This window comes from Rhipicephalus microplus, chromosome X (assembly GCF_043290135.1).
Source record: "Rhipicephalus microplus isolate Deutch F79 chromosome X, USDA_Rmic, whole genome shotgun sequence".
In the NCBI taxonomy this organism is placed as follows: domain Eukaryota; kingdom Metazoa; phylum Arthropoda; class Arachnida; order Ixodida; family Ixodidae; genus Rhipicephalus; species Rhipicephalus microplus.
In genome coordinates this window covers 131,394,944-131,412,988 of record NC_134710.1, presented here as the reverse complement: position 1 = coordinate 131,412,988, position 18,045 = coordinate 131,394,944, and the positions used below count along the sequence as shown (strand labels likewise).

General features: G+C 44.6%; 1 protein-coding gene across 4 annotated transcripts in view; it reads left to right on the top strand.

The window, feature by feature from the left end:
• The window catches only part of LOC142761737 (uncharacterized), a 78,348-nt gene that overhangs the window by 18,463 nt on the left and 41,840 nt on the right, over window positions 1-18,045 (top strand). For all 4 annotated transcript variants that reach the window (XR_012886979.1, XR_012886980.1, XM_075877718.1 and 1 more), the window contains exons 3-9: window positions 10,322-10,422; window positions 10,495-10,667; window positions 10,761-10,870; window positions 10,945-11,006; window positions 11,071-11,128; window positions 16,957-17,131; window positions 17,614-17,724. Coding sequence is in view for 2 of the 4 variants with exons in the window: in XM_075877718.1 (XP_075733833.1) it covers window positions 10,392-10,422; window positions 10,495-10,667; window positions 10,761-10,870; window positions 10,945-11,006; window positions 11,071-11,128; window positions 16,957-17,131; window positions 17,614-17,724 (720 nt within the window). In the remaining 2 variants the exon portion in view is untranslated. The remainder of the gene's footprint in view (window positions 1-10,321; window positions 10,423-10,494; window positions 10,668-10,760; window positions 10,871-10,944; window positions 11,007-11,070; window positions 11,129-16,956; window positions 17,132-17,613; window positions 17,725-18,045) is intronic.

Below are 18,045 nucleotides of genomic sequence, written 5' to 3'. Positions count from 1 at the left end.
ACAGCGTTTACAGCAAGGCTCCTTGAACAAGTTTTTCAGTTAAGTTACTCCACGCATCGCAAGACAACAGCGTATCACCCTCAGACAAATGGACTGACCGAGCGGCTTAACAAAACGATGACTGATATGCTGTCTATGTACATAGACGTACAGCACAAGACGTGGGATGAAATACTGCCTTACGTAACATTCGCGTATAATACCGCTACGCAAGAGACCACACGATTCACTCCGTTTCGTCTTCTATACGGTCGGGACGTTCAGACGATGTTGGACGCAATGCTCCCATGCGACATTGACAACATCGAGAATCTCGACGAAGATGCTGAGTGTTTCGTGCAACGAGCCGAGGAAGCACGTCAACTAGCCCGCGTAAACATCAAGAAACAACAAGGCGTCGATGCACAGCGCTACAACCGCTGCCACAGACAAGTCGATTATAAACCAGGTGACCAGGTGTTGGTTTGGACCCCTGTGCGCTGCAAAGGTCTCTCTGAGAAGCTTCTCAGTCGGTATTTTGGCCCGTACAAAGTGCTACGACAAGTGAGCGACGTCAATTACGAAGTCCTTCCGGACGGAAGCCAACCACCCCGACGCCGACAGCTACGACCCGAGATTGTGCACGTGGTGCGGTTAAAACCGTACCACACACTGTGACAATGTTTTTTTTTTACGATACACGCTTCGTTTCGCATCGAGGCGATGCTCTTCAGGGAGGAGGGGCAGTGCCGCGCGCTTGATCTGCCAGCGCAAAAGAGGCAGACGAAGTGGCAGTTCCCCTCGTGCCATTGTTCTGTTTTTGGCTGCGCTGAGCCGACCGCTCTTCGGACTTTTGTGAGGACGCCTTAAAAACGTCTCCTGTCTCTTTAACGTGACAATATATATATATATATATATATATATATATATATATATATATATATATATATATATATATATATATATATAAAGGAAAGAAAGTATACCTAAGGGCTCAATTTTCCGCGTTTTAACACAATATTAATGAGATCTAACAGACTAGTATTGCCAAGGAATGTACAGGGGAAGTTATTAGAACCAATGGAATGTAAATAAGAAGAAAGAAAAGTGGATGAAAAAATAACCAGCCGTGAGCTCACGGCTAATAACTTCCACTGTACATTCCTTGGCATTACTGTCTGTTATATCCCATTTTATATATATATATATATATATATATATATATATATATATATATATATATATATATATAGATATATATATCGTGATGTAACGGTGAAGGCAACCTTTATTGGGCCCGGAAGACACGATGAAGCGACCACGCCCAAGGCACAGAACTCAGACAAGCCAAGTCCCCACAGCAGATGAAGATGACGACCACTCACGATGATGAATATGTGTAAAGAGAGCAGATGTGCTTAATGAATGCCTACACTAACTTCCCCCCACGTGAAAGCGGTCATCCTGACCGCAGTTCTTGGCCGCAGTTTAAAGCGAAGATGAACGCCGTATAATAGGCCTCATGCGGGATACGTGGACTATTTCTGCTGCCCTGTAGCGGCGGTCCGTCGGAAGAAGAACGAGTGCCACGCGATAATTCACAGGAGACGTTTACTCCAAGACAGTGTAGGGGCCAATAAAACGTAATTGAATCTTCTCGCACAGTCCGGGAGTGCGAATTGGTGTAAGAAGGAGGACTTCGTCGCCAGGGCTGAAAGACACGGCACGATGAGAGGCATCATATTCAAGCTTGCGTTCCTGTTGCTTGGCTTCAGTGTTGACGCGAGCCAGCTGGTGGCAATGAAGTAGACGAGACACGTATTCTTCACTTGAAGATGAACATGGTTTGACAGGCGCAGAGAAGAACGAAAAATCGAGGAAAGAAGAAGGGAAGCGACCGTGGACGAGGTAGAACGGCGAGTAACCGGTTGTGCGCTGTGCAGAGGTATTATTCGCAAAAGTGACAAATGGCCGAATGGTGTCCCAGTCTCTGTGGTCGGGTTCGATATACATCGCTATCATATCTGACAGTGTACGATGAAAGCGCTCAGTCAGGCCGTTTGTCTGAGGATGGTAACTGGAGCTTGTTTTGTGTGTAGTGCCGGATGTCTTGGGCACTTCTTCGACGAGTTCTGAAAGAAAGACTCTTCGACGGTCGCTCAGAATTACACGAGGAGCTCCGTGTCGAAGGATTATTGCTCGAAGGATGAAGTAGGCCACTTCCGAAGCTGATGCAGAAGGCACGAGAGCTGTTTCGGTGTAGTGGGTCAGGTGGTCGACAGCTGTAACTATCCATCGATTGCCCGTGACAGTCATAGGAAGCGGACCATACAGGTCAATGCCAACTACCTCGAATGGTTGCAGGACACACGGGAGCGGTTGTAATTGTCCACTTCGAGTCGATGTAGGTAGCTTGTGACGCTGACAAAAGGCGCATGAGGCAACGTACTTCGCGACACAGGTGGACAAGCCCGGCCAGTAGTAGTGACATCTTATGTGGTCATACGTTTTCTGGAAGCCCATGTGTCCAGCAGACAAGTCGTCGTGATATGTCTTGAGGACTTGAGCCCGAAGAGAGCGAGGTAGAACAGGTACCCAGCGTTGACCATCAGGGTGGTAGATATGACGATACAGAAGTGGTTGTTGAGCTTGAGTTGCGTCAGCTGTCGGCGAAGACGGGCGTTAGGGGGCTGGCAAGTCCCGTCAAGACGGTCCATGATGCGGCGACAGTAAGGGTCAGCACGTTGGTGCGATAAGAACAAACCACACTCGCTTGGAGAAGTTGGGTCCAGAGTAGCTAATGACGAAACATGTAGGGAAGAGACGGCCGAAAGCTTCTCGAGTGCGGCAGTGGCGGGTTTGTTAAGTGGCTCCGAAGAGGGCGGGCAACGCGAAAGTGCGTCGGCGTCTTGATGCTTGTTTCCCAACTTGTATGTGATCGTGAAGTCCTATTCTTGTAAGCGGAGAATCCAGCGACCAAGGTGGCCGGACAAGTTCCTGATTGTCGAGAGCCAGCACAAGGCGTGATGGTCCGTAACCACAGTAAAGTGGCGGCCGTGGAGATAAGGTCGAAACTTATGTATCGACCATAAGACCGCGAGGCACTCCTGTTCGGTGATGGTATAATTCTTTTCGACAGGGGTCAGTGCACGGCTCGCGTATGCGACGACTTTCTCACATGAATATTTGTCTCGCTGTAGGAGAATTCCACCAATGCCTCGACAACTAGCGTCTGTATGCAGGAGCGTAGGCGTGGTTTCGTCGAAATGGCAGAGGACTGGTTCAGATGTCAGTGCACACTTCAGTTGAGCAAACGCCGCTTCACATTCAGGAGACCACACAAAGGCGACGCCTGATCCGAGCAACCTGTGCAATGGTGAAGCTATTGAGGCGAAGTCTCGAATGAGCGAAATAAGAAGCGAGGCCGAGGAAAGAGCGCAAGTCTTTGGCTTTTTCATGACGCGGGAAGTGTTGGACAGCGGAAATCTTGTCAGGATCGGAACGAATACCGTCCTTGCTTACGATGTGGCCTAAAACTTTAATCGTCTTGCTTGCAAAACGGCACTTCTTGGTGTTCAGCTGAAGACCTGCGTTTGCAAGGCACGTAAGAACTTCGTCCAGTCGCTGCAAGTGCAGAGGGGAGGTTGACGAGAAAATATTGATATCGTCTAAATAGCACAAGCTAGGCTTCCATTTCAAGCCTCGTAAAACTGTGTCGATGATCCGCTCGAATGTTGCTGGAGCATTGCAAAGGCCGAATATGACGTTGAATTCGTACAGCCCATCTGGTGTTGAAAACGCGGTCTTTTCTTTGTCATGCTCGTGCATGGGTATTTGCCAGTAACCTGAACGCAGGTCTAGGCTTGAGAAGTACTCAGCACCTTGCAGTGAATCCAAAGCATCGTCGATGCGCGGCATGGGGTAAACATCCTTGTGGGCAATCTTATTAAGTGCTCTGTCGTCCACGCAAAATCGCACCGAGCCATTTTTTTCCTTACAAAAACAACAGGGGATGACCAAGGACTCGCGGAGGGACGTATAATGTTCCGTTGCATCATATCGGCTACATTTTGTTCAATGATCAGACGCTCGGACGAAGAGACGCGATATGGTCGACGGCGTACGATGGAAGTGCCATCGGTCTGGATACGATGCCTAATAATGGACGTCTGTCCCAGAGATGAGGAATGGGCATCAAACAATCTCCTATGCTTTTGTAGCAAGGCAAGCAACTCATCTGTCCGTGAAGAGGTCAGTTATGGACTAATAGTCGCAGCAAGAACAGAAACGCTTGATGAACATCGAATAGAAGAAAGGTCAGAACACGCTGGCATAAGCGGGACAACAGAGACAGGTTGAGATTCAGAAACGCAAGCCATTGTGGTGCCTTTAGGAGTGAGAACTTTCTCAGAGGTCTGGTTTGTAGCGTAGAGAAGTCCGGAGCCATTGTGGAACCGCGCTAGACCTGAAGCAAGGGCTATACCTCTTGTGACACAGCGTGCAGATGGTTGGACAAAGACGTCACCAGAGTCTATCACATTAGAAGTTATGGCAACTATCCGCTGATGACCAGGTGGCAGCTCGGTATCTTCAGCAGCGAGCAAGTGAACAAGCTTGTCATCCGCATACAGGGCATAGTCAGTTTCCATCATATGAACAACATTTTCTCGACAGCAGATGGAAACGTTCGCCGTAGACAGAAAATCCCAGTCTAATATAAGCTGGTGGGCACACGAACTCAGCACAGCAAATTGCACAAAATGAAGACCAGCTATGAAAACACGAGCGGTGCACATAGCGGCAGGTCTAATGACGTCACCTTGAGCAGCGTGCAGTGTAGGTCCATCATAAGGGGTGGTGACTTTTCGCAGACGTGAGCAGAAAGAACGATCAATCACAGAGAAACAAGCACAAGTGTCTATTAAAGTGTCCACGTACACACCTTCTATTAAAACAGATACCGTATTATATGGACGCACTGGAGGAGTTTCTGTCTTTTCGTTCGATGCAGCTTTTCCTCCAAAAGCTGCAGAGGTTAGTTTTCTGGGCGTTGGTTGGTGAATTGCGAGACAGGTCGCAATGGAGACAGGGAGCGGCGGAGGGTTAAGGGTGAGCGGCGTCTAGTACAGTGGTAAGAACTGGTTGACTCAGACGTCGCAGTTGGAGACGTTGAGTGACGTATCGGCGGATCAAAAGGACGACTTTGGAAAACGTACCAGCTTGTCCCATCATCCCGTACGTAGGTGTCGAATCCCTGACGTTCGTCCTGCTGACGCTTCCGACAGACGCGTGCAATGTGGCCCCGATAGCCGCAGTAATCACAGATTGGACGAGGCGGCCGCCACGGTGGGTCAAAGGGTTGGCTAGGCGCACTCGGAGTCAACGAAGCCAGCGGGACAGGCATCGAGTGTGCGGGCATCGGTTGTACGACGGGTGGTGATCCAGCGAGGACTTGTGCGTACGTCGGCTGGGGTCGAAGTACTGGAGCGTCTACATACGCTGGCCCAGTAATGGACGCCAACTCCTCTTTGATAACATCGCGCAAAACAGTGTTGGAGGGGGGAAGTGGACTCGGTGTCATTGAGAGGCCGAACGATATCAGCTCTTCCCGTATAATTGCCCGCATGATGGCACGCAATGAGGCATCAGTCGTGGTAGTGTTTTCAGCGCTGTCCGGCGGTAACCATTGGGATTCAAGTTCCTCTAGGCGTTGGCACGTGGCAACAACGTCAGCGACTGTAGTCGGGTTTTCAATGACCAATGCATTGAACGCGACCATGCCGATCCCATTCAATAGATGACGAACTCTCTCTGATTCAGACATGGACGTGTTTAAACGGTGACAGAGAGCAAGCACATCCTCTATGTAGGATGTGTAAGACTCACCGCATTGTTGCTTGCGAGCATCCAGTGTCTTCTTCGCGAGAGCTGAACGAACCCCCGGGGTGCCGAAAATTTGGCGAAGCTGTTGCTTGAAACTTCTCCAGTCCGAAATGTCCGCTTCATGATTGAAAAACCATGTTTTCGCTACGCCTGTCAGATAGAAAGAAACACGGCGAAGCTTGGTAAGATCATCCCAGTTGTTAGTGAAACTCGCTCGATTGAACTGGTCCAACCAATCCTCCACATCTTCACCTCGAAGTCCGGCGAACGTGGGTGGCTCACGCTGGTGCGCGGTGATAATCCACGATGGATAGGCCGCTGTAGCCGGGGCCGTGGAGGTAGACGCAGAAGTGCCGGTTGGCTCGTCCTGAGGCAGGTTACCGGACACCTGGCACAAACGACGACCTGAGCGGAGCTCCAGGAGGCAGATCGGGCTGGGAGAGGACGGAAGATCGTAGAGCACACTCCACCACTTGTGATGTAACGGTGAAGGCAACCTTTATTGGGCCCGGAAGACAACGATGAAGTGACCACGCCCAAGGCACAGAACTCAGACAAGCCAAGTCCCCAAAGCAGATGAAGATGACGACCACTCACGATGATGAATATGTGTAAAGAGTGTGCTTAATATGTGCTTAATGAATGCCTACAATATATATATATATATATATATATATATATATATATATAAGGGAGAGAAGTGTATACCTAAGGGCTCGTATTTCCGTGTTTTAACACAATATTAATGAGATATAACAGACAGTAATGCCAAGGAATGTACAGGGGAAGTTATTAGAACCAATGGAATGTAAATAAGAAGAAAGAAGAAAGAAAAGTGGATGAAAAAATTACCAGCTGTGAGCAGGAATCGAACCCACGACCTTCGAATAACGCGTTCGATGCTCTAACCACTGAGCTATCACAGCGGCCGTCCCTCCATCCACTTTTTGGGGTTTATACGTGAATTTAGAAGTAGGAGTGACAGTCAGCGCCATCTATAAGCCAAACAACGAGTGTGAAAACACTCTTATTCGCATGTTTGGCGTCACGTAGTACGTGAACTTATTATGAGCGGGCAGCTGATTAATTGTCCCTCTTATACAACCTAAACACACCAAGTCTGCCAGTACGAGACCCTCGTTCAATGAAATAAGGAAGAGAAGTGTATACCTAAGGGCTCGTATTTCCGTGTTTTAACACAATATTAATGAGATATAACAGACAGTAATGCCAAGGAATGTACAGGGGAAGTTATTAGAACCAATGGAATGTAAATAAGAAGAAAGAAGAAAGAAAAGTGGATGAAAAAATTACCAGCTGTGAGCAGGAATCGAACCCACGACCTTCGAATAACGCGTTCGATGCTCTAACCACTGAGCTATCACAGCGGCCGTCCCTCCATCCACTTTTTGGGGTTTATACGTGAATTTAGAAGTAGGAGTGACAGTCAGCGCCATCTATAAGCCAAACAACGAGTGTGAAAACACTCTTATTCGCATGTTTGGCGTCACGTAGTACGTGAACTTATTAAGAGCGGGCAGCTGATTAATTGTCCCTCTTATACAACCTAAACACACCAAGTCTGCCAGTACGAGACCCTCGTTCAATGAAATAAGGGAGAGAAGTGTATACCTAAGGGCTCGTATTTCTGTGTTTTAACACAATATTAATGAGATATAACAGACAGTAATGCCAAGGAATGTACAGGGGAAGTTATTAGAACCAATGGAATGTAAATAAGAAGAAAGAAGAAAGAAAAGTGGATGAAAAAATTACCAGCTGTGAGCAGGAATCAAACCCACGACCTTCGAATAACGCGTTCGATGCTCTAACCACTGAGCTATCACAGCGGCCGTCCCTCCATCCACTTTTTGGGGTTTATACGTGAATTTAGAAGTAGGAGTGACAGTCAGCGCCATCTATAAGCCAAACAACGAGTGTGAAAACACTCTTATTCGCATGTTTGGCGTCACGTAGTACGTGAACTTATTATGAGCGGGCAGCTGATTAATTGTCCCTCTTATACAACCTAAACACACCAAGTCTGCCAGTACGAGACCCTCGTTCAATGAAATAAGGGAGAGAAGTGTATACCTAAGGGCTCGTATTTCCGTGTTTTAACACAATATTAATGAGATATAACAGACAGTAATGCCAAGGAATGTACAGGGGAAGTTATTAGAACCAATGGAATGTAAATAAGAAGAAAGAAGAAAGAAAAGTGGATGAAAAAATTACCAGCTGTGAGCAGGAATCGAACCCACGAACGCGTTATTCGAAGGTCGTGGGTTCGATTCCTGCTCACAGCTGGTAATTTTTTCATCCACTTTTCTTTCTTCTTTCTTCTTATTTACATTCCATTGGTTCTAATAACTTCCCCTGTACATTCCTTGGCATTACTGTCTGTTATATCTCATATATATATATATATATATATATATATATATATATATATATATATAGTCCAGTAGATCCTCCGTGAGCGGGGTTTATTTCGACGTTTTGGCCTAGAGTCTGGCCTTCATCGGGATTAAAGATACAGTTTGTTGGTGCTCAGCTTTGTACAATCTCAAATCAGAGGGCAAGGAAAGAGGAAAAAAAGACAGAAAAGAAAAAACGGAAAAAAGAAAAAGAAAAAAAAGAAAAAGGAAAGAGAAAGAAGGAAAAAGAAAAGAAGAAGAACAAAATAATATACGGTGGACGCCCCTCGGGTGCCCCCCTTCCACTTTTCATTCCACTTCCCCCCTCCACTCTTCCCTCCACTTCCCCCTTCATCTCTCTCCCCCTTCTCCCCTTCACCTTTCTGATGTCAGCGGTCTGTGTATGTTTCCGTTCACTAACGCATTCCTCCCGATCAGATGGCCCCTCCTGGCACTGGCGGTTCGGTGTGGGGCAAAAAAAGAGCTTTTCAGGAAGTCCTAAGCCTTTAACTACTCGGAGTCCCGTAAACAATTCGTCGTAGAAGGAGGGGTGCCGCGTATTGTGGCAGAGGCTGGTAAGCGGGCACTTTAGGAAGTTCTAAGCCTTTAACTACTCCGCGCCCTTTCAACATTTCGTCGTAAAAAGAGGGGTACCCCTCTTTTTACGACGGAATTATGATGGTTATGCAGAGTTAAATGCAACTAAAGTAAAACTTGTGCTACACACATACTGTATAGTAGTGTGCAGCTTCTCCAAGGAATGGAACAATTACTGTGCTGACACTGTACTTTAACGTTTAGACTTTGTCAAGAATTTAGCTAAAAGGAATGTGGTCTGATACAGAGTATACCCGGAACGGTTCCCAAAGCTAGGACATCCCAGTGTGGTGGCACTAGTGATGGTTATGCGGGCTTTGAGCATGTCCTGCACCTCTTTCTCCTTTCCACTAAGAGGAAACAACGATATGGCTTAGTAAGGCCCAGGACCCCAGCTCTAAAATCCTGGTCATATCCAGAGAACCCGTGCGAGCCTGACCGATCTACGAGTGGGCCTAGCTAGGTGACGTTCAGATTACTCGTGCGTATTGTGGACCAAAAAAGATGTTTCACATCGCTCACTTTGACAGCCCTGGATCACTGTACTACTGAATGAGACCTTGAGACAAGGACTTAAGTTATATAAAAAGCTTTTGAACTTGACTAGTTTATTAAATTAAGTGCAACTTGGAGAGAAAAGAGAATTCGGCGCAGTGGTTCGTGTGTTGCTGCAGCAATACAATGGGGAGCTGGGAAATGCCAACTTGCCCAGTCGAGCACCGTCCAACAGCGTATATTAGCATATATTGCTAACTGTAAGATAACTAAGCATACGGATACATACAACACCGCATTTCTTGTACATTTCTGCTTCTTCACAAGCTGCGTCCACTATCTCCTTGCATTTCATTTTGTTGAAAGGTGCACCTGAAAAGAAATTTTCATTGCGAACACAAAACCATAGTACCGAGTTACCTCAAAGCACATTTACCGCCGAACCTGGCAATGCTTGCACATGAATCATGCCAATCACAGCACAATGCGTATGTTTGAAAATTTCGCGGAACTTGAGCAACGAAGTCATCTGGCCGTGCTAAGATGGACGACATAAACGAAACCTAAATGTTCTCTGACCTTAGTTGATAACACCGTGGTCGCGATATGTTTGCTGATAAGGGTAAACTTGAAACGTGTTTTGTTAAGCTTATTCGCTATATCATATATTATGCGTATACAGGTGTTTTGCGGCTACATCGTACCTCTAAACTGTGGTCGAAGAATTCAGTTTCGGTTTTACGTTTGCGACGCTCCAAATGTAGACAGCGGATGTAGTAGTCTAGGCACATTGATTCAAATAATTCGCGGGCAACGTAGCTTGGCGCACGCGCATGCATGCACGAGCCGGTAAACAATGAGCACAGCACGAGCTATGCTCATTGTTTTCTTCTCTTCTTCATCTTTCTTTTTTCTTCTTTTACTTTCTTTTTTCTTCATCTGGCAAGAATATTGGCCTAATATGCGAACCGTGGCCAGAACGCCGAGTGTGCGTTGCGGTGTGAGGTACGTGCGATCATGAAGTGGTGGTGCCTGTTCCTGATCAAAGGTGCGTTTGCTTGTTTTCGCGTAAGTAGACGCTGTGATCAACTGTAACCTGTAACAAATCGTGTCTTTTTAGATGATGCTGGGAAGGATATTGTGGAAGATTATTTTTCACTTTTGAATCTTCTGATGGATGCTCCGACATGGAAGCCGGACTCACCGACGAGCCACTTGCTGCCGCTGATCCCAAGTCGTGAGGTCCACTTCGTGATCCTGCCATTTCTCCTGAGCCCATGTGAAGAACTTCAGGTATGCATAAATATTCCTATTGAAAGCTTTCGATTGTTGGAGGGAGATCACTGAAGTTTGTCCGTTCTGATACTTGTCATTCTGCTGCTTTAGGCCTTTTGGAAGACTTTCCAGTTGGATTCCTTCCAGAGTGCTTTGCAAAGCTGGTCAGACGACATTGCGAGGTTGAAAGACACCTACCACTTTCCATCTCAGCTGTCGCCGTATGTATTCTACGCTGCTCGCTTGAAACAAAGGGTTGTTTCTACTTTTTCTTAGCTTTTGATCTTTGCTTCAGGGCTGTACTTACCAGCGCTACAAAACGCATCGAAGGTCTGCTCGACAATTTGCCGACCCCTGGTATGGTGCTGATAAATAAATATTCCAAACTGATGTTAACTCGGACTTTTTTTTTCTATTTCAGGGAGGGCAATGCTAGAGATTGTAGTGGACAGGAGTCTGTTTAGTGATCTAGATGTCATGTAAGTCTTTGGTTTGCATATCGGGTTTCTTTCCTCATACTCGAAGTCGGACTGACATGCTTTTTGTAAAGGATTCTTCTTATCTCTAAAACTTTTTGCTGTGATTTTTCAGATGACCTTGTTGCTTTTGCATTTGTGAAATTACACATGCAATACATTGTAGTCCAGGGGCTAAGATGGCCACCAAAGGAATTGTAGTTCTATTTTTGTTATGTAGTACACATCTTCTAGAAGTATTCACTCGGATTTATGAACTTCAGACTCTGGAGTGGATGGATGGATGCTATGAGCGTCCCTTTTATAACGAGGCGGTGACATGTGTGCCACCAGGCTTGCAAAAAAAAAAAACTATTTTTTTATGTTGGCCCAAGGCCATATCTACTTTGATCAAATTGATCTTACTATAACAATGAAAAATATAAATTTATGTTCCTCTCTCTGCCTCTTCAGGCAGAATGACCTCATTTTCCCACTATTTGTGTCTTTCATCACTACTTTTCTGCCACCAATAATCTAACCGTCTCTTATTACTTGCTTCTATCGCGGACGTGCTCAGCTTTCCACGTTTGTCCCTAAAACCCAAAGCCTCATGTAGCCTTGTACGCACACGTATATCGCCGCATTAAATCACAGCATGTTCCATTGTTTTTTTAACTCCCCCGCAGCATGTGCTTTGTTCTTCTTCTTTATTGAATCTCGCTTTATGACTTTATAAGTTTTGCCGACACGCAGCACCACCTGTCGACACAGTTTTGAGTAGTGCAAAGCCCGATTCTTTTGCATAGTTTGCTGCAGAACCATGTGACTGCAGGTTACAAAACACCAATTTAGCTAAATAATAGGTGTATATTTTTGCATTGGACGCTTATAAAAAGACCCACTAATTTCTCTCAGCTAGTAGGACGCATCACCGAACCTCTATAAAGTACTAGCTGGCTCACTCACCAGAACAATGGCGAAAACAAGAGCGGACGCAACGTCTCTGCGCTCTACAAAAAAAGACCCCGCTCGATGCTACTGTTGGGTTTTGAATTGCCACGGACGTAAACAGCTTCAGTTTCACCAATTTCTGCAGCTTTTCGCGAATCCGAATGGCGAGAGCGCTGGATGCAAACCGTTGCGAACGTGTTGTGTAAGCGAATTACTTGCGTTCTCCACAGCCGGTTGCATGAGAAAGTTTGATATTGTAGGTCTCCTGTTATTGTTTTCCGTAGCCTTGACGGAGAACCATGGTAACATTGATTATGAAGCTTAACAACGCCTCTGAACATGGTGCACGCCGTGCAACAGTAAAAAGGTGACGCGAGCGATGAACATAGCACACGCCGCGACCACCGATAATCTGAAGTTGTTGCTACCATGCACCATTACGCATGTACGCCTTTGAAGGCTCTAAGTTCTGGCTTTAAATAGTAAATGCGAACACGTATGTCATACAGGTAAATCGTAAAATGATCGGACCACAATCAGGTTTTTGTGGCCGGTGGTCTTCGTGATTGCCGGAGATATCTCGGAGGCCTCAGTTGTGCCTTTCGTCGTATACCTAGAAAGTAGACATGCATGTATCCCCATTTGCAATATATACAAATGGAAGACAACCTTCAACAAAACATTCTAGCATGCGTAATAAAACAGTTCAACACACAGGAAGCGAGGAATTGATGAAGAATGCAACTGCAAAGGCGAAAATTGCCAGGGCCATTCATGCCAAATAAAGCAAACTTCGTGCCGCTGATTGTTATATTGCTTGTGTATTCACTTCAACGCTTTGGAATCATGTGTATGCCCAAATTTGATGCATTTAGGCGTTACTAAATGCCCCGCCGCGGTGGTCTAGTGGCTAAGGTACTCAGTAGGGTTGAGAGCTGGGCTAGTTGGTGAGACATCATTTAACCATATGGTGTAGTAGCGCAATTTTCACGGGGACAAAGAGAACAAGAACACACGACACTCGCTACACTCGCAACTAATTTTATTTCAGAAGCAGCACATCATATATAACCCATAACCCTAGCGACACAGAAAAGAACTACAAACATTGAATCATTGCCAACAGAAGCGTTTGCGCAGACTCAAGCGATAGTACACGGCAGTTACGCTTACACTTTAAGATGACATAACTAAAAACAGCCCTGGGTAACATCAAATAAAAAAACAAAAAAAAAAAAAATTTGCGGGAATTCACACGTGTTTGAAACAACATTTTGAAACGACAAAAAGGAGAGTATGACACATGCAAACACTGATCTCAATTAAGTCCTTCGAGGTAGCTGGCTTCTCGGTCACTTAACGAAACCGATGACTGACTAATGCATCCTTCTTTTCTTTTTTTAATGTGGAAGGCTTCGACAATTTCTCTGGTTAGTTGGTTTCCATGACGGAAGACTACGGTCGTGTCACTGAACAGTGGTGAGCAGCCACACTGGGAACAGTGTCTCTTTATGTGAGAATGAATGTCAGTTCTTAATGATCGCTTGTGTTCTAAAAGTCGGGTGTTCAAACATCGACCCGTCTGGCCGATGTATACCTTTCCACACGTTAGCGGCAAGCAATACACGACTGATAGGCTACACTTAACAAACTTTGTTGTGTGATTTACCGTACAACTACCAGCATTAGTGTTTACTGCTATGGAAACTTTACGGTCTAGTTTGGAACATCTTTTTACTAAGCTTGTTGGGTGCCGAAAAAACTAGTTCTAGGTCATAGCGATTACCTACGTTTTTTAAGTTATGGGCAATCTTGTGCGCATATGGAACTGACACTATGTTCTTCCTGTTTTCATTACTTGTCATTTTTTTATGAAAGTTGTTGCGTACGTGACTAATCAGCTTGTTAGCCGATCTACACAACACGTGTTTTTCGTACCCAGCATTTTTTAGCCTGATAATTTGTTGGTTGAAGCTTTCGCTAATCTTTTCTGGACATGACTTTGTTAAGGCTGCTCTCAAACATGAAAAGGCTATGCCACTCTTTACAACTTTAGAATGTGCCGATCGGTAGCTCAGTAAGGGTTTTTCCGTTCGCGGATTGTATGACCAGCATACATGTTCTGCTGTGGCATCTAACTCAATATCTAAAAACTGCAGTTTGTGATTGACTGGTAATTCATGAGTAAATTCAAGCCCTCTACTATTTTTCTTGAAGACTTTCAAAACTTCTGCGACCTTTTTATCCCGACCATCCGATTCAATAAAAACCAAAAAGTCGTCTACAAACCGAAACACTTTGAGTGCAAGCCCTTTAAGGTTTAAATCTATTCCCTTGTCCATTTTTGCTAAATAAATTGTGCTTAAAACCGGGGCTACTTTCGAGCCTATTGTGATACCGGATTTTTGTCGGTACATAGCCTTGTTCCACATAACAAATGTCGACCTAAGGTAAAAGGTTAACAATTCAAGAAAGGCATCCACCGAAACACCACACTTATTCACAAACTCTAACTCATCGTTTTCTTCTGTTATACATTGCTTTACACTTGACAATAGCGTACCATGCGGGATGTTGTAATACATATCTTGTATGTCTACGCTGAAGAAATAGCATTTTCCTGGGTTATGTGCGCTTAAATACGAAACTAACGCCTCAGAGTTTGGCAGACTGAAAGGATCCGATACATTCAATGTCTTAAGGTGACACTGAAGATACGAAGACAAGCATAGTTGCCACGAGTCCCTTTCGGATACAATGGCTCTGAATGGAACATCAATTTTATGAGTCTTTGCCGCAAAAAACAACTCAAGATGTAAGCTACCTGCGCTTTTTACTGCTGATGCAAGCAGTAAAAAGCGTTTTTTTTTTTTTATTTGATGTTACCCAGGGCTGTTTTTAGTTATGTCATCTTAAAGTGTAAGCGTAACTGCCGTGTACTATCGCTTGAGTCTGCGCAAACGCTTCTGTTGGCAATGATTCAATGTTTGTAGTTCTTTTCTGTGTCGCTAGGGTTATGGGTTATATATGATGTGCTGCTTCTGAAATAAAATTAGTTGCGAGTGTAGCGAGTGTCGTGTGTTCTTGTTCTCTTTGTCCCCGTGAAAATTGCGCTACTACACCATATGGTTAAATGATGCTAAGGTACTCGGCTGCTGACCCGCAGGGCGCGGGTTCAAATCCCGGCTTCGGCAGCTGCATTTCCGATGGAGGCGGAAATGTTGTAGGCCCGTGTGCTCAGATTTGTGTGCACGTTAAAGAACCCCAGGTGGTGTAAATTTCCGGAGCCCTCCACTACGGCGTCTCTCATAATCATATAGTAGTTTTGGGACGTTAAACCCCACATATCAATCAATCAATCAATCAGGCATTACAGAACGCTCGTCGGAGTGCTTGCCTTGAACTCGGATGTCATGCAAAGCTCGCTTGCAGCACCCCGAAATATCAAACATTTTTTGCATTGTACCAGAAATTCGTTTTGATGAGCTTCCTACTTTACTAAAACGAGCTTGGATTGAAGGAAGAGGCTTGCCAGGTGTTTGATTTTTAGGAAACCACGTCTCAATACCAACGAAAGAGGGCACCTATGCACGTTTGCTCGCAGACGGCTCTCTTTGCATTACCCCTTTATGGCCAGCGCAGCGATGGGGGCGCTGTTGGCGGCGTTTTTCGCAACATCGCCTGGGCAGAGTCTGACGTCTATGAGCTGAATTTTGAAACATTTTGGCCTTCTTGATGCTTCATAATTCATAACAGAATTGTTTAATCACTAACCAAAACATTACAGAGGAGCCATAAAAGTCTTTAAGCTTAGGGCATACTTTCTCTTGACCTCATTGTGTTTTAACGTTGGTATGTGCCATTAAAAACGCAGAAAAAATGGATATTTGACAATATACAGTCAACAAGGCCACCTGGCCACATTTTTCTATTGATAAACAGTGATTTAAGAAAGCTCTGTCATATGTGAGATGTCATATGATCTGTTGAACCATGAACAATAGAAGGGCCTGCAGCACAAAAAGTTAGCAGTGGCATGTGCTCACAGTCATTGATGAAGTGTGTTCATGAGCGTATTTGGGTGCATTAGTGCTTGGTTAGTTGGCAGATGTTTGTGCAAATTTGGGCTGAGCTATTTTCACCATAACAAAGCTAATGTTTACTGCTCATGAAAGGCCTTTGAACTACGTTTGACAATTTTTTATAAGTCTGATAAACATGTGCATCATGTACCTTGTGCCGTGACGGTAATAATTTGCAAATGCAGCAGCACTACAACTTGCAGGCATGTCATTCACAACATTAAAAATACAAGCAAACAACAACAAAAAAACTTGCCCATAGCTTGGCTCTTCCACTGTATCCTTTATGTGTTATGATGCCACCAGGGACAAAGTATTAGATAGTGAGCCAGTGGGGGTTGACAGCACCAAAATGATGAAAACTGACTAAGTGCTCCAAGAATGCAAGGTGCTCGCCTCACCCTTAGTGTGGTGCTGCCAGACCTTTTCTGAGGCTCCGATTTAATAGATTGAAAAATTGAACAATCTTAAAACATCGGTTACATGTGATATTTGAATTTAAATATTATGGCTTCATATGTAAGTGGCTTTCCGAATATTTGGCCCCGCAGGACGCTTCCCTGCAGGGTGTGTGTATAGCTGCTGCAGTTTTTTGGAGGCAGTGTGGGCTTTCATTTTCATACTGCTTGAATGAAGCATGTGTCATGATGTGGCTTATGAAGTAGCATTTTTGTTTTTATTTTAAGAATCTCTTTTATTGTGTTAATTTAGGCCACCTGAATTTAGATCTAGTAATGTCAAATTAAGAGTTTTCAACAGCCATTAATAACATGTGTTAACTTCTGTTTGTCTTGGTTACTGCCAAAATTTTTGCAGGGACAATGGCATGCTCTATGGCGCCCTGTTCAGAGCCTATATGTGGCATCATGCTACTTTTAGACCTCTGGGAGTTGGTTCGAGCATACAGATGGACAAATGGATGAATAGCCTGACAGTTACTGGCATGGACCTTCAATATGAGTGGCTTCCCGTGTGGAAAGGACGCTTCACTGTGAGTCAAGTAATTTTTTAGGGGAGCATTCTGTTTGTGTTGAAGGAACACAAGTCTTTTTTTTCAGTCATTCAATCACTTAGTCAGAAGGAAACAAAAAAGAACTAGTTTCTGATAACTTTGACTGATGATGGTTTGCACAGATGAATTTGTAGCTATGATGTTTGAAAACCACTAGTGTGACTAAATGCTTTGGATAAATTTGATTCTCTCATCTCCAATTACCTCAATGGAGGCACTGAATAGCTCTCAGTTATGTTGTTTTTGACATGTATGAGCCGCGTTTGCATTAAATTTTCACATCGTAAATTGTGTCATTAAGGCTAGCTTTCTTTAGCAGCATAAAGCATAAACACATGTACGTTAATTGCATCCTTTTTTTTTTTATTCTTGATATAGGTGCATATAGAAATCAGCATTAGTATTTTTTTAAATATTGCTTTGTGTGATTTGTTGTATGTGTCTGATTTTGGGGCGAATAGGATGGAAACACTACGACAGCATGCCACTTTGAGCTTCAGTGCTTTGTTCCTGATTCTTACGACCCGAGCTTGAAAGAGTTTTTGCCACATTATGAGAAACCTGTAAGAGAAGTAAGTATGCTATCTTTTATACTATATAGGCAGCTGCTTGGATCTGTATTTCCCATAGCTACTTGTGGTAGTTAGACACAAGTCAATTGAAATCACCAAGGCCGACATCTTGGCACGTAGGTATTCCATGTTTAAGAACATTGAAAGCGTACTGGAAACAGACACAAAAAAGGCATACACACTCACATACATAGCACTTCTTTCAACCTGGTTTGGTTGAAAGTAGCGCACTATGTATGTGTATGTTTGCCTTTTTTGTGTCTTCGCTTTGAATGCACTTTCACCAATCTTAAACTAAGATCAGTTTTTTATAACATTGTC